This window comes from Pristiophorus japonicus, chromosome 32 (genome assembly GCF_044704955.1).
Source record: "Pristiophorus japonicus isolate sPriJap1 chromosome 32, sPriJap1.hap1, whole genome shotgun sequence".
NCBI lineage: Eukaryota > Metazoa > Chordata > Chondrichthyes > Pristiophoridae > Pristiophorus > Pristiophorus japonicus.
The window spans coordinates 6,622,090-6,637,858 of NC_092008.1; the positions used below are offsets into that span (position 1 = coordinate 6,622,090).

The window sequence follows — 15,769 nt, forward strand, 5'->3', positions numbered from 1 at the left end:
TAATATGTGGTGACCAGAACGGAATGCCATACTCAAATTGTAGCCTAACCAGAGCTTTATAAAGGTTCAACGTAACTTCCTTGCGTTTGTACAAAATACCTCTCTTTATGAAGCCCAAGTTCTCATATGCTTGGCAAACTACTCAATATATCCTGCCACCATCAAAGATTGATCCAATGAACACATCGGTGCCTCTGTTGCTGTAAATTATTTACAACTGTGCCACAATGTATCAGCTCACACTTCTATGTATTAACTTCCAAATGTTACTAGTCTGCGCATTCTGTGAGCCTAGCTATGTTCTGTAGAAGTCGACTGGTATCATCTTCACTGTATGCCACACCTCCAAGTTCGGTATCAGCGGCAAATTTTGTAATTGTAGTCTATTGTAATACCTAAGTAATTTATCAATAACAAAAAAGCAGTGGTCCTAGCACTGGCCCTTGGGAAAGAGCACGGTTTACCATCCTGCAGTCTGAAAAACAATTATTTACCAAGACTCGCTGTTTTTTGTCCTTAAGCCAATTTCTTCTCCAAGCTGACACTGGCACTCCTATTAGATCAGCTTCAATGTTGTCAACCAGCCTTTGTCCATACTTTCTTAAGGTACATATCGATAAAATCCACTGCGGACCCTTATCCACCTTCCATGGTTCTTAATCAAAAAATGAAATTAGATTAGGCAAACTCGATCTGCCTTTTAAAATCAGTGCTTGCTCTCCTTAAGTAGTTTCAGTCTCTCCAAGTGCCTGTTGCTTGTTTACTTGATTATGGTTTCTAAAATCATATGCACCACTGATGTTACACTGACCGCCCCGTTGTTGCTAGGATTGTCCAGACACCTTGTCACGTTTGCCAATTTCCAATCATCTGGCACCTCCACTGCATCTAGGGAAGATTGAAAGATCATGTCAAGCCATTCCGCGATCTCCACTACACTTCTCTTAGCTAGCTGAAATGCCCGACATCTGGACAGACGACTTATCTACTCTCAGTTTATCCAGACTTTCCAGTACATCCTACCACTCAATTAGCTCCACCATCTCCGCTTCTGCCGATATTTTGTCAGCATCTTCTTCCTTTGTAAACACTGACACAAAGTACTCATTAAATATTCTCGCCATCACATGCGCCTCTCAGCAAATATCACCTTTTTTATCCATAATCGGCCACAAACCGCTTCTTAATATCCTATTACCATTTAAATGTCGGTAGAAGATTTTTGGTTTCCCTTTTATGTCAACTGCCATTCTATTCTCATATTATCTCTTTGACAGTTTTATTTTCCTCTTCACTTTTCCCCCTCAACTTCTTGTATTTGGCCCTAAATATCACCTTTTTTATCCATAATCGGCCACAAACCGCTTCTTAATATCCTATTACCATTTAAATGTCGGTAGAAGATTTTTGGTTTCCCTTTTATGTCAACTGCCATTCTATTCTCATATTATCTCTTTGACAGTTTTATTTTCCTCTTCACTTTTCCCCCTCAACTTCTTGTATTTGGCCCGGTACTCCCTTGACGAATTCTCCTGACTTGCATCATACACTCGCATTTTTTGTTTAATCATATTATCGCATCATCCAAGGAGCCGTGCTTTTGGTTCCATTTTCTTTGCCTCTTATTGGAATGTCCCTAGCCTGTACCTGAAACGTCCCCTCGTGATGTGCTGTTCCAGATTTTCCTGCTAATCTTTGGATCCACTTTACCCCGATAGATCCCCTCTCATCGCACTGAAGTTTGCCGCGATCCAAATCAGAATTTCTACTTTAGTTTGTACCTTGCTCTTCTCTGGTATTAATTTAAAGCTTATGATACGATGATCACTCTTACTCAAATGTTCACCCATTTACTGCCTCCAATCTGTCGCACTCCTTTCTGAGATGCTTACGGGAGTTGGATAGAACCACAACCATGAAAAACTTCCCTTGTAATACTGGAACCTTGGTAGTCCCCGTCCTCCGGATCTGGGCTATCTCACTCATGGATCTGTATTTCCGGTGCGATTACAAACCCGCATTGTTAGGCCACCATATTACATCAAACGTGCATCAATATATTCGCCCAGAATCTCCATATTGCCGAATCTGCACTATACACGTCTATTTGACTAGAGTTGGGCAGTCCTGTCACCAAATCAGACATTAAAAGTCTTTATTAGTCGTAGTGTTGACACGGTCGCCAATTATGTTGAATCTATGGGATAGCCAATTATACACACACTTAACTCAAACTTGAGGACTGAGATGTCTGATTAATACACTTTCATTCTTAAATAATTGATACAACATTTACTTGCCGTGTCCATGAGAGTGGTACCGAAATTTATTCACATGCAAGGGACTCATCTGATGTTGAATAAATTTAAAACAGATATAGACAGTTTCTTATACGATAAGGGAATAAGGGGTTATGGGGAGCGGGCGGGGTAGTGGAGCTGAGTCCATGATCAATGCAGCCATGATCATATTGAATGGTGAGCAGGCTCGAAGTGCTGTATGGCCTACTCCTGCTCCTATTTCTTATGCTCTTATCTTCTTATGTTCTTATGTAAGCTTGTGGTCTTAACTGCTCATGTTAGTCTAAATAGCCAGTGGCAAATCGTGCTTGACTAACTTGATTAAGTTCTTTGAGGAACTTTCAAAAGACATTTGATGAAGTGCCGCATAGTAGATTTGCTGGCAAAATTGAAGCCTATCGTATTCAAGGGACAGTGGTTGCATAGCTACGAAATTGGCTGAGAGGCGGAAAGCAGAGTGTTGTAGGGAACGGTTATTATTCAGACTGGAGAGATGTATCCGGTAGTGTCCGACAGGTGGCGGTGTTGGGACCATTTCTCCTTTATGATACATATTAATGTCCTGGACTTCAGTACACAGGGCACAATGTCAAAGTTTGCAAATATCACAAATTTACGAATGTAGCAACTGGAGAGGAAAGTATCAGACATCAGGGCGATATAGGCAGGCCAGTGAAATGGGCGGAAGCTTCGCTGTTGAAATTTAATGCAGATAATTGTGTACTGAAGCATATTAGTGGTCAAAGTCAGCAGGAGCAAAGTACATTAAGTGGTGCAATTTCAAAGGAGCTTTAGGAAGATGGAGACGTGTTACTTCACAGGTGCAAAAGGTGTGTGAGATTCAACCACGAAAGGTTTTGCTGGACGAGATAGACGGAAATTGTTTCCATTGGATGGAGGGTCTGATACCAGAGCACATGGATTTAAGATAACTGACAAGAAATCTAGTGGGGAAAAGAGATGTTTTTTAACAACACGAATTATTATCGTGAATGACCTGACTGGAAGGCTGGAGGAACCCGATGTAGCACTAACTATGTGGGAAAAGCAACTGACTGGGATTAATTGTATAGCTCTTTCGTTGAGCTGGTGAATGCGTGATGGGGCGAATTATATGTTATGTGCTATGTTAGTCTATGAAATGTTTCAGCGGGTATCCTTAGCTTATCGTTTTGACTGTTCATGTCATCTAGATCGAAAGCCCTGAAATGATCCGGTGAGCTGTATATTTTATTAGGTTAATTATGTCCTCGTAATTTGATACTATAATGCCAACCAGTGCAAAATACGTCTATATAATATGTGATTGCATTAAACCACGACGTCCCCACATCAAGCCATGTTTCCTTAAACAAATCTGCCGCGATACCATCTATATTGAATTTACTTTGCTTTCTGCATGAGAAATCATGGATACCCGCTATGGACTTCTCGTTCTTCACATCTTTCGCTGCATCATGTAGATCGGGTCTTTGAGAACATGAACTAGAATTCAGTTGTACTGCTGGAACGTCTACTCATCTTTTAATGATTTTAACAATGAAGAAAGACGGACATTTTACCACATTCTTCAACTGCTCTCTGAACTTACTCTGTGTCATAGCATAAATATAAGTGTTTGTGCAGCAACTCAGGAGCTGGAGCATGAATCCTATTTCTTTTATGTAGTAAGATACATGTATAATATCATAACCTAAATGCAAAATCCGGTTCCAAATAGAAAAGAACATAAACACAGCCCATAACATTATGAAATTCCACGAGATAACGAGCAGTAAAATGATGGATTTCCTTCGTCTCTCCATCTCTATGTCACTGGGAATCCCCTCGCTGCTGTGATCCCGGAGTCTCCTGCGAGCTCTGCTGGCCACTAAAATGTGTCTGATAGTTAAAGCATTGAGTAGCAGGATCAGAACAAATGGGATGCACGGGGTTAGAATATAATGAAGAAGCTCGAGTGTTGCCCACAAATCTGAAACCATGACAAGAGCACTTACGTAACAGAACCAGTGGGTATTGCTCAACGTGTACCAAGGTACATACATAAAGTACCAGAAAATGCTCTTTAAAAAACTTAGCAAAGTCACTGTTACAAGAACCATAGCCGCGGTTTTCTCAGTGCAATATTTAGTTTTCAGCTTCTGGCAACAAATTACCACGAATCGATCAAATGTGAAAGTGACGGTGAACCAGACAGAACAGTCCGTGGCTGCATAAAGCAGGACGGCGTGGATATTACACAGGGGGATTCGCTGCACAAAATACAGATGATGAGCAATTGGAATCTGCCTCAATATCAGGTCGGTGATAACGACCAGCAGACCTGCCGCTGCCATGGCCACCAAGTAGCGTGTGACGCATTTGGAGAGACCGCACATTCCACGAGACAGGATCACCATCGTCACTAAATTAGCTGTGAGGAATGGAAATCAACAGGAAATTAACACAGCAGGTTGAAAGTGAATTTATCAGGTTGATGGGGTTTCGGTAAAATTTCTACATTTGTTGGAGTGATGGAATTTAATAATGTTCCTGAGAAAGGACTTTCAGATGGAGACAGGGTGTACAATGCAAATTGTGCACCTCACTATTCTGCAATGAATGGTAGACTGAACCCGGGAATGGGATTTAATTTTGCAAGAGTAATGTGCCATCTAATCAGAGGATTAATATTGAAGTGGTATTAGCCCTCATCTCCAGGTTTGTTGATTCATTGCCTGCTGCTGCAGGAACCCTGGAACCATCGACCTTCTGGGATTGTATTCCCAGTCTGCACCCAATCAGGAGTTAGGTTGGGAAATTTGGGAATGAATCAGTGACCGGGCGAGCGTTAGTCAGTGACGGGGAGAGTGAGTCAGTGACTTGGGGAGAGTGAGTCAGTGACCAGGGAGGGTGAGTCAGTGACCGGGGTGAGTGAGTCAGTGACCAGGGGAGAGTAATTCAGTGACCGGGGGGAGTGAATCAGTGACCAGTGGTGAGTGAATCAGTAACCAGGGAGATTGAGTCAGTAACCAGGGAGAGTGAGTCAGTGACCAGGGGAGAGTGAGTCATTAACCAGGGAGAGTGAGTCAGTAACCATGGGAGAGTGAATCAGTAACCAAGGAAAGTGAGTCAGTAACCAGGGGAGAGTGAGTCAGTAACCAGGGAAAGTGAGTCAATAACCAGGGGAGAGTGAGTCAGTGATCGGGGGAGAGTGAGTCAGTGACTGGGGGAGAGTGAGTCAGTGACCGGGGGAGAGTGAGTCAGTGACTGGGGGAGAGTGAGTCAGTAACCAGGTGAGAGTGAGTCAGTGACCGGGGAGAGTGAGTCAGTAACCAGGGGAGAGTGAGTCAGTCACCAGGGGAGAGTGAATCAGTAACCAGGGAAAATACATCAGTAACCAGGGAAAATACATCAGTAACCAGTGGAGAGTGAGTCAGTGACCTGGGGAGAGTGAGTCAGTCACCAGGGAGAGTGAGTCAGTGACCGGGGAGAATGAGTCAGTGACTGGGGGAGAGTGAGTCAGTGACCGGGGGAGAGTGAGTCAGTTACCAGGGCAGAGTGAGTCAGTGACCGGGGAGATTGAGTCAGTAACCAGGGGAGAGTGAGTCATTCACCCTTGAGGTAGACCCTGGAAGAGCATGAACAAAATACGGGAGCAAAGCGAGTTTGGATATTGTGTGAAAATTGGGCTGTGATTCCCATCGACTCGAATGCTTAGGGTATTCCTACGCGGTTACAGGGCACAAAAAGGAGCTGTTGTTTGAGGTTAGGAAGGGAAAAATATTTAACATATTAATCTGGCGTGAAAGCAACTGATAAATCAGAACAATGCTTCCACATGCATTTAAATCTAACATTTGACATCCCGTGAAAATAACACGTTATTAAATAACATTTTAGATGACATTGAACTCACCGATCCTCCAAATGGTTTTAACTAATCTCGACAATAAATGGTCTTATACAATGACCAGCCCTGTTTTGAGGATGGCACGCACCTGGCGTTTCTTTCTCTCCACAGATGCTCGGTCTGTTAAAATCTATCTGTCCTGGTGTAAAATGGGCAAAGTGGAACCAATCCAGTTTTATACATCCCGCATTAATGTGAAGGCAATGGGTGATGGTGTATAACCGGCGGCTAATTCTAATTGTCCGATTTACAAAATCGCGCAAAAATCAAACTGTCCACTGCTGTGTGATTATACATTTTTTCTGATTGTGTTTAATATAACAAAGATTAAATTAACCACCGTGTGGTGTGTTCTAAATCTCTGCATCCAATCAGATGATTTGTTTACCCGGAGTTCTATATCGGTGGTTGAGATTTAATTAAATATCTGAATCCAAATACATCAGCGCTAAACCAGAGTTCTGTATCTGTGGTTGAGATTTGATGGGAGTCCAATTGACGCGTTGCATTTGCATCAATAAAGTGAACTCAACGCTCATTGTTCTCCAGTGACAATCAACAAGAATCAGTTGCACGGAAGCAGAGCAAGAGATGGGGCAGAGTCAGATGAGGTCTCATTGAGAAATTCTCCTGAACTGTGCTTGATGGACACGCGGTGGGAGATTCCTTGTTCACAGATACGATCGGAAATCAATCCATTGATCTATAACTGGAGACACATTCAATCACGAATGAATTTGTAATCCCATCCTAACCTCCCAGAACACTGACGTATGCTGGGAAAGAGATTGTACAAAGGGGGACATCAGACTGGTCCTGGATCAAGATGGACATTGTTGAACATTCACGGTGTTTTTCTGAGCTTTCTGCCACGACTGGTTTCCCTCACTTGGTATAATTCACTTTTCCCAGTGCACGGTGATGGATTCTGGAAACCCATGGACACATCTGTCCAATCGAATAGAATGCACTCTACAGACGCAGACTATAAGAGATTCATCCAGTGAGATTGCTTGTGTTGGAAATTAACAAAAGATTCCGATCTCTATCTGACCCTATCACATTGAGAAAAAATATTGTCTATTCACTGCACTCAGACCAATTCACATTGGGGAATCACAGAGCATTATCAGCCCCACAGCCAGAGAGAATATGTGGGTTCAATGAGTTTCTGGATGTTGTGACCTCAACAGATGTACTGGAGGATTGCTAATATAACACCACTTTTTAAAAACGGAGGGAGAGAGAAAATGGGTAATTATAGACCAGTTAGCCTGACGTCATTAGTGGGGGAAATGTTGAATCAATCATTAAGGATGAAATAGCAGCTAATTTGGAAAGCAGTGACAGGATCGGACCAAGTCACCATGGATTTATGAAAGGGAAATCATGCTTGACGAATCTTCTGGAATTTTCTGAGAATGTAACTAGTAGAGTGGACAAGGGAGAACCAGTGGATGTGGTGTATTTGGACATTCAACAGGCTTTTGACAAGGTCCCGCACAAGAGATTGGTGTGCAAAATCAAAGCGCATGGGATTGGGGGTAATGTACTGATGTGGATAGAGAACTGGTTGGCAGACAGGAAGCAGAGAGTCGGGATAAATGCGTCCTTTTCAGAATGGCAGGCAGTGACTAGTGGAGTGCCGCAGGGCTCAGTGCTGGGACCCCAGCTCTTTACAATATACATTAACGATTTAGATGAAGGAATTGAGTGTAATATCTCCAAGTTTGCAGATGACACTAAGCTTGGTGGCAGGGTGAGCTGTGAGGAGGATGCTAGGAGGCTGCAGGGTGACTTGTACTGGTTAGGTGAGTGGGCAAATGCATGGCAGATGCAGTATAATGTGGATAACTGTGAGGCTTTACATTTTGGGGGCAAAAACAGGAAGGCAGAATATTATCTGAATGGCAGCAGATTAGGAAAAGGGGAGGTTCAACGAGACCTGGGTGTCATGGTTCATCAGTCACTGAAAGTTGGCATGCAGGTACAGCAGGCGGTGAAGAAGGCAAATTATATGTTGGGCTTCATAGCTGGAGGATTTGAGTAAAGGAGCAGGGAGTTCTTACTGCCTTTGTACAGGGCCTTGGTGAGGCCTCACCTAAATATTGTGTTCAATTTTGCTCTCCTAATCTCAGGGAGTGCAGTGAAGTTTCAACAGACTGATTCCAGGGAGGACTCGACTGTCATATGAGGAGAGACAGGATCAACTGGGCCATTATTCACTCGAGTTTAGAAGGATGAGAGGGGATCTCATAGAAACGTAGAGATTCTGATGGGAGTGGACAGGTTAGATGCGGGAAGAATGTTCCCGATGTTGGGGAAGTCCAGAACCAGGGGACATAGTTTTAGGATAAGGGTAGACCGTTTAGGTCTGAGATGAGGAGAAATTTCTTCACTCAGAGAGTTGTTAACCTATGGAATTCCGTGCTGCAGAGAGTTGTTGTTGCCAGTTCATTGGATATATTCAACAGGGAGTTAGATATGGCCCTTACGGCTCAGGGGATCAAGGGGTATGGAGAGAAATCAGGAAAGGCGTACTGAGGGAATGATCAGCCGTGAACTTATTGAATGGCGGTGCAGGCTCCAAGGGCCGAATAGCCTACTCCTGCACATATTTTCTCTGTTTCTATGTTTCACAGTTAAACATGATCAACAGCATGTGTCGGCAGACATAGTTACTTACCAGGGACTCCGACAACAGCGAGAATGGGGTAGTATATCTTTTCTATCTCAAAAACGAATGCAAGTATCGTAAACTCGCTGATTCTGAAATACATTCTTCTCCTCTCAGTAGAGCCGCTGATCCCTGTGAGTGCCAGAGGTGATGTTCTCTGCGAGACTGTGGTACAACTGATTGAGGTGTTTGCCGTATTAATAGAAGAGATAACATCTCCAGTGATACAATTATGGTCCATGGAGAGGCGCATTAATAACAGTCACCGAACAAACACATTTAATTAATCTATGGGGTCTGATATCAAATACAGTCAATGAACAAACACATTCAGTTAACCCCTATTGAACCAACACTCCTCGCACCACTAAATACACTTATGGATGTACACTAGAATGTCCCATTGTTGAAAAGTTCTGTAATAATGAGCAAGGTCAAAAAAAGGTAAATCAACAGTCTGAGCACATTGATTGTCGATTTGATTTCTTCAAGCTTGCCAACTCAGTCGGCTCTCTTTTTGCGGTCACATACAAAGCCATCTCCGACAGCTTCATGCATCGCTCACCATGCACACCCCCTATTCACCCCCTATTCCATTCCAACCCCACTTCTAGCTGCATCTACGCACGTGGACAAATCTCCCCATAATTCACTTATGACCCTTGAGAACTCCTGACTGAATCAATTATCCATTTTCCAAGCTAGTTCTGCGGCAGGCGATCAGCTGTACCACTCATGCACTGAGAGTTTTGATGTCCTTGTCCCGGGTAAATCTCTTACCCTCTCCTACACTGGTCATTTTCTCAGGAATAGGTCCCATTGTAGCTCCCATAGGTCCAAGGCAATGATTTGATCGTATCTGGCTCACAACTGGTTTACTCATTTAATGTTGAAGCAGGCTTTTCACATACAGCCTTGTCAGATCCTGCATCTTTCACCCTAAGCAGATCCAATATCCAACCTTATCATGGAAAGCAAACATAGACCTTGGCTTCCTTTCAAAACTAACAACTATATTGTTAAATACCTCTGCCCTGTCCCTGCTACAAACACCTCCAAGATTAACTCCGAGGAATTGATGGAATTATTTGTCACTGATACTGAAATTATCTATTCACCTGTTTTTGGCTCATCTCCTTCCCCATCCCTATCAAGGAAAACATCTCCTACTCTATCTCTGAATTCTGATGCTTCGCTAGATTTTCAATATTTCCCCTCATGTCCTACCCGAGCTCATCGTGTCAATGAGACAGACCTTCTGCTATTGTGAACTAATTTCCAAAAACTCTGACATCCCAACTTCCCTTCTTGGTGCAAATATTAACTGCACATTTATAAACATATCCACCATCACATCAAAGCCTTCCTGTTAAAGAAGGCCCACCATCACCTCATGAACTGCCTGATGAAAGAAAATTTCCATCAAGTCTCTCTCGTTTAAAGAGAAAACCCATCATCACCTCAAGGCTTGTCCGGTTAAAGAGAATGCCCTGGATCACCACTGTGACTGCCTGTTTAAATAAGGTCCACTATCACGTCAGGATTTGACCAGTTAAAGAGAAGGCCCACCTTCACTTCAAGGCCCACCCGTTGTTGTCGTTTTCGGGTCTATCTGTCTGTTCAATTGTTCAATATTGACACCACATTCCTTCTAATTATATGGCTTTATTTAGCATAAGCAAGAATTAATACTTTACAATATTTAAGCAGCAGTTTACAAAGTACAACGGAGAATAATATGATTCCTGTCCTTTCAGTAGAAGATGCGACCCAATCCTCATACCGGCTACACGCATACGCATGTTCCCCTGTCTGTTAACTCCGTGGATCTTCTACATTGAGAGAGAACCGAAAACCCTGGGATATACCCCAAAAACCGGAAATGTGCAGAAGTCTATCCAACCACAGAGATTGGTCTTAGGCCTCTGTCAGAAAGCTTTAGTTCATGATGAACCCAATGGGTTTTGACGACAATGAGACTTTTAGCTGTAAATAACCCTAGGTGCAACATGATTATTTCCACTAATTGTAAAAGAGGAGAAATTAAACGAAAGTAATGAAACTGTGGACTTGCAAACCATACTAATCTGCAATCCAGCACAACATAATCCTGAAGAATTAAAGCAGGGGAATATAACTGATTTTATTTCAACGCCTATCAAAAGTTCATAGTGGGCGTATCCACAATCAAAGATTAGAGATAAGAGTTAACTTCGATAACTTCGAGATCAGGCCGAAATCCAAACCATCATCAACACCTTCACAGAAGCATAGGAGAGCACGTGCCTTAGACTAAACATCCATAAGACAAAGGTCCTCTCCAACCTGCAAACCGCCACACAGTACCGCCCCAGATTATCAAAATCCACAATGAAGCCTTGGACAAAGTTTACCATTTTCCATACCTCGGGAGCCTACTGCCAACAAGGGTAGACTTCAATGACGGTCAAACACCGCCTTCACTGCACCAGCACAGCCATCGGCTGCCTGAGGAAGAGAGTGTTTGAAGACCAGGACGTCAAACCCGGCACCACGCTCATGGTATACATGGCATAGTAATAACCACCGTGCTTTATGTTTCAGAGACATGGACTATATATAGCAGGCATCTCACAGCACTGGAGAAGTTCCACCAAATCTGGATCCGCAAGCTTCTGTAAATCCTTGGCAGGATAGGCGCACCAACGTCAGTGTTCTCTCTTGGGCCAACATCCCCAGCATTGAAGCATCGACCACGTTCGATCAGCTTCCATGGACTTGCCACATCAACTGCATGCCCGAGACGAGACTTCCAAAACAAGCACTCTACGCGGAGCTGCGACACGGCAAGCGAATCCCAGATGGGCAGAGGAAATGCTTCATGGACACGCTAAAAAACATTTTAATTATGTGTAACTTCCCCACTGACACCTGAGAATCCCTGGCACAAGAACACTCAAAGTGGAGGAGAAGCATCTGGGAAGGTGTGGAACACTCCGAGTCTCTTAGCTGGGAGCAAGCGGAAACCAAGCTCAAGCAGTGGAACGAGTGCATGACAACCCAAGCACCCACCCACCAGTCCCTTCTTCCAGCGTCCCTTCAACCACCGTCTGCCCCACCTGTGACAGAGACTGGAGATCCCACATCGCAGTCATCAGTCACGGAAGAACTCGTCTTTAATTTGGAAGCAAGTCATCCTCGACTCTGAGGGACTGACTAAGATGGAAAAGAGGTATTATTTAATAAAGCTTTTATAAAATTTGATATTATATACGTGGAATAGGAGATGATTCCAGGTAGGTTGCCGGAAGCTGTCGTGAGGAATATGGTTTACGAGGAGGATAAGGAAGTAGAGGAAAACGCAATGGGGAGAATGTATGAGAAGATTGTGAGGGCAATGCCACAGGATTCGATGGATGAAATAAATGAGAAAACATCCAGAGGACGTCAAATGCATCCTGTATTTCCAAGCTTTCTGCTGGAGAGAGCAGAGGAGTCGGTCCAATTAGACCACTGCAACACTCATGGTTTCTTTGGGATATTTAGACCGTGGATTTTCAAGGCCTCGGCTGATCAGGAGTTTTGGAAGAGTATGTCCCCACAGCTAGACCACAACACGCTTTCGAAAGGGGTGTGGATGAATTTTAAATATCCAGAGTGGCTTGAAATGGATTTTAAATTGATTCATAAGCGATTTTGACCATGATTGCTGTATGTAAGATTGGGCGAGTGGAGGTGGCAACTTGCTCAGTGTGTGGGACACGGGATGCGACTGTCCCATTTACTGGTGATATATGCTCAATTAAGTGATTCTGATAATATGTCCGACAGATGTGTGAGGTTTCCTTGCTGGGTGGGATATGAAGAATGGGAATGGGAACCCCATGTATTAAATTTTGAGATGGAGATAGCAGGAGGGTCTGCCTGAGCGTGGCAATGTGGCGATAAATGTAATGTTCAGTTTGGCTAGATTAGTGATTGTGCAAAGACGAAATCTCCTTTTTGATAAGTGGAGGAGCATAACCCTAAAGGAGTAAGTTACATATATGCTAAAACATCATTTGAAGACTCTGTGGATGTTCTGTTTGTAAAGGAAGTTTAAGTAATAGGTAATGATCAGTTTTTAATGTAAAATAGATTGGTAAATGTTACAGGAGACACATTAAACTTCAGGTTTTGTGGTTAATAAGTGGTTGAAGAATGACTGTGCGGGGAGGCGGAATGGATTTGGATGATACAATGCAATGATGCCGATTTGTAAATTAATTTAATGTTGAATAAATCCAAATTGAACAAAATAAGGCGATAGACTACTGATCCATTGTTCACCACGCGAGGTTTTGAGTCATATCCGCATTTTTGTAGTGTTCAATGCTTTATGAGGCTTCCCAGACTTAGGGTAGTTCATTAACTGTTGATTGCCTGTCGGCAACTTATAAACTGTAAAGTTTGGAGAAAAATTCAAACGGATCAGCACGTGAAAAAATAATGTTAATAAAAGTATCTGCAATATTTGGCTCATCGACCTGAAAGGGGAACCTGCGTTCCCCTCTCCACAGATGGCCATAGAAACATAGAAACATAGAAATTAGGTCCAGGAGCAGGCCATTCGGCCCTTCGAGCCTGCACTGCCATTCAATAAGATCATGGCTGATCATTCAACCTCAGTACCCCTTTCCTGCTTTCTCTCCATAACCCTTGATTTCTTTAGCCGTAAGGACCATATCTAACTCCCTTTTGAATATATCTAACGAACTGGCATCAACAACTTTCTGCAGCAGGGAATTCCACAGGTTAACCATTCTCTGAGTGAAGAAGTTTCTTTTCATCTCAGTCACAAATGCCTTACCTCTTATTCGTAGACTGTGACCCCTGGACCTCCAGAGTGTTTCCAGAATGTTCTGAATAATTCCATTCTCAGCTTCTGCGCTCTTTGGCTTTGTGTTTTATGAAGTTGCTCCTTGTGTAAGGAAAAGCGCAAAAAATACATGAAAATTGAAGGGAAAGTCGCCTTGACAGTGTGAGTCTTGGTATTCAGGAGTAGAATTGTCGGCCCCTGCTCCAGATACCCGGGTTCAATTCCCGGCCAATGCACTTGTGCAAGTCTCATTAAATTATTTCAGTAAACATTTTAAATTCAAGAAGTTACACAAACCGCTGAGCTAAGAAAGGCAATGTTAAGACACTGTATCAAACGTTCCATTGATTTTATTTCCAGAGAAAAAAATGAGTGAAGGAAGGTAACTTAATCCCCTCACACCCGTGGCACAAACCTCAGGGAAACTGCTCGGAGCTTCCACAAGGAGAGAAAGGGTGGGCCCCGAGCGAGAATGGAGAAGGATTGTGTGGCAGGATTTTGGTTAAAGGTGGGTAGAGTCTGAAGCTGCGGTATAATTTTATGTTGTGATGTGGGTTTGAAGGGCGGTTGAGAGCCAGAGATGTCCAGAGGGCAGGACAAAATGACTGAGTGAGAAGCCAGCGAGGTGGAAGCGCAGGGTATGGAGCAGGAACTCGGGACCTCACACATTTATATCAGTCAAAGCCCAAAACGAGAATCAGACCCCGAGACTCAGGAGCAGCGGGTAACTGTACCGCACAGATAACAGAGCTGACACAGATACAATCGCAGTTTGTGAATATTTAAGGGTCAGTAGCTTGCCCAAGGACACAGCAGCCCCGTGCACTCATGGATAATAATTTCATTGATGGTATTCTCAGTTTCGATTCCCTGCCACGGCTGTTCTACACACTGGGAATAAAATATCCAACAGTGAAATGAATGGTCGGTTTATTTATTGTGAAATTCAATGAATACCAAACCTCGCTAGTTGACATTACCCGCAAGTGCCGCTATTGTTCCAAAGTATGCTCTTTGTTAACATATATAAGTTCCATCCTTTTTGTGCATTTGCTGCACCGTGCAAACTACCGCCACACCTCCAACCTCCTTTTTCTCTCCAATCGGCTTGAAAGTGTTGTCGGCTCCCAAATCTCGGCCCATCTTTCCTGGAACTCCAGGTTATATCCGTCCAATCTGCTTTGCACCACTGCCACAGTCCCGAAACGGCTCTTACAACAGTGACACATAAGGTCCTATGTGACTGTGACAAAAGGTAAACTGTCCCGCGCCGTCCTTCTCAACTTATCTGCTGGAGTTGCCGTGTTGAACACTCCATCCTCCGCTAACGCCTCTCCACCGCCGTCCAGCTGGATGTGACTGCAATCCCCTCGGTCGATTTTTATCTAATGTGTATTGCCACAGAATCACCTGCAATAGCGTTTCATCCCGCTCTGGCACTATTAACTCTGGTGTCCACCAAGGAGCAATCTTTGGCCCCCTCCTATATTCATCAACCTGCTGCACCCTGGCGACATCATCTGGAAACACAGCGTCAGATTCCACATGTACACTGGTGACAGTCAGATTTACATCACCACCAGCGCTCTCCACCCTCCACTGTCTCCAAATGATCACAGGTCCGACATCCAGTGCTGGATGAGCTAACATTTTTTCCAACTATATCGTGTGAATATTGAAGCCATTGTTTTCAGTCCAGGCAACAAGCTCTGTTTCCTAGCCATCCAGTCCAGTCCTCTGCCTGCCAACTTTTTCAAGCTGATACATATGGTTGGCAACTTTGTTGTCATATTTGACCTCAAGATGAGCCTCCCACCACATATCCACTCTATCACCAAGATCACCCATTTCCACTTCCATCTGACTGCACCGCTGCCTCGGCTCAGCTGCTGCTGAAACCCTATCCCTGCCTTTGTTACCTCTAGACTTGACTATTCCAAAGCGATGCTGGTCTGCTGCCCACGTTCTATCCTCCTTAAATTTGACGTCATCCAAAACTCTGCCGCCCGTGTCCTAACTAGTACCCAGTCGCGATCACCCATCACCCCTGTGCTTGCTGACCA

General features: G+C 43.7%; 1 protein-coding gene across 1 annotated transcript; it reads right to left on the reverse strand.

The window, feature by feature from the left end:
• Positions 1–760: 760 nt before the first annotated feature.
• Positions 761–14,849, reverse strand: LOC139240543 (probable G-protein coupled receptor 139). The gene is made up of 3 exons (XM_070869087.1): positions 14,786–14,849; positions 3,892–4,713; positions 761–888 (listed from the first exon to the last, which is right to left on the reverse strand). Exons 1-3 carry the CDS (start codon positions 14,847–14,849, stop codon positions 761–763), a joined length of 1,014 nt encoding a protein of 337 aa, XP_070725188.1.
• Positions 14,850–15,769: the final 920 nt, after the last annotated feature.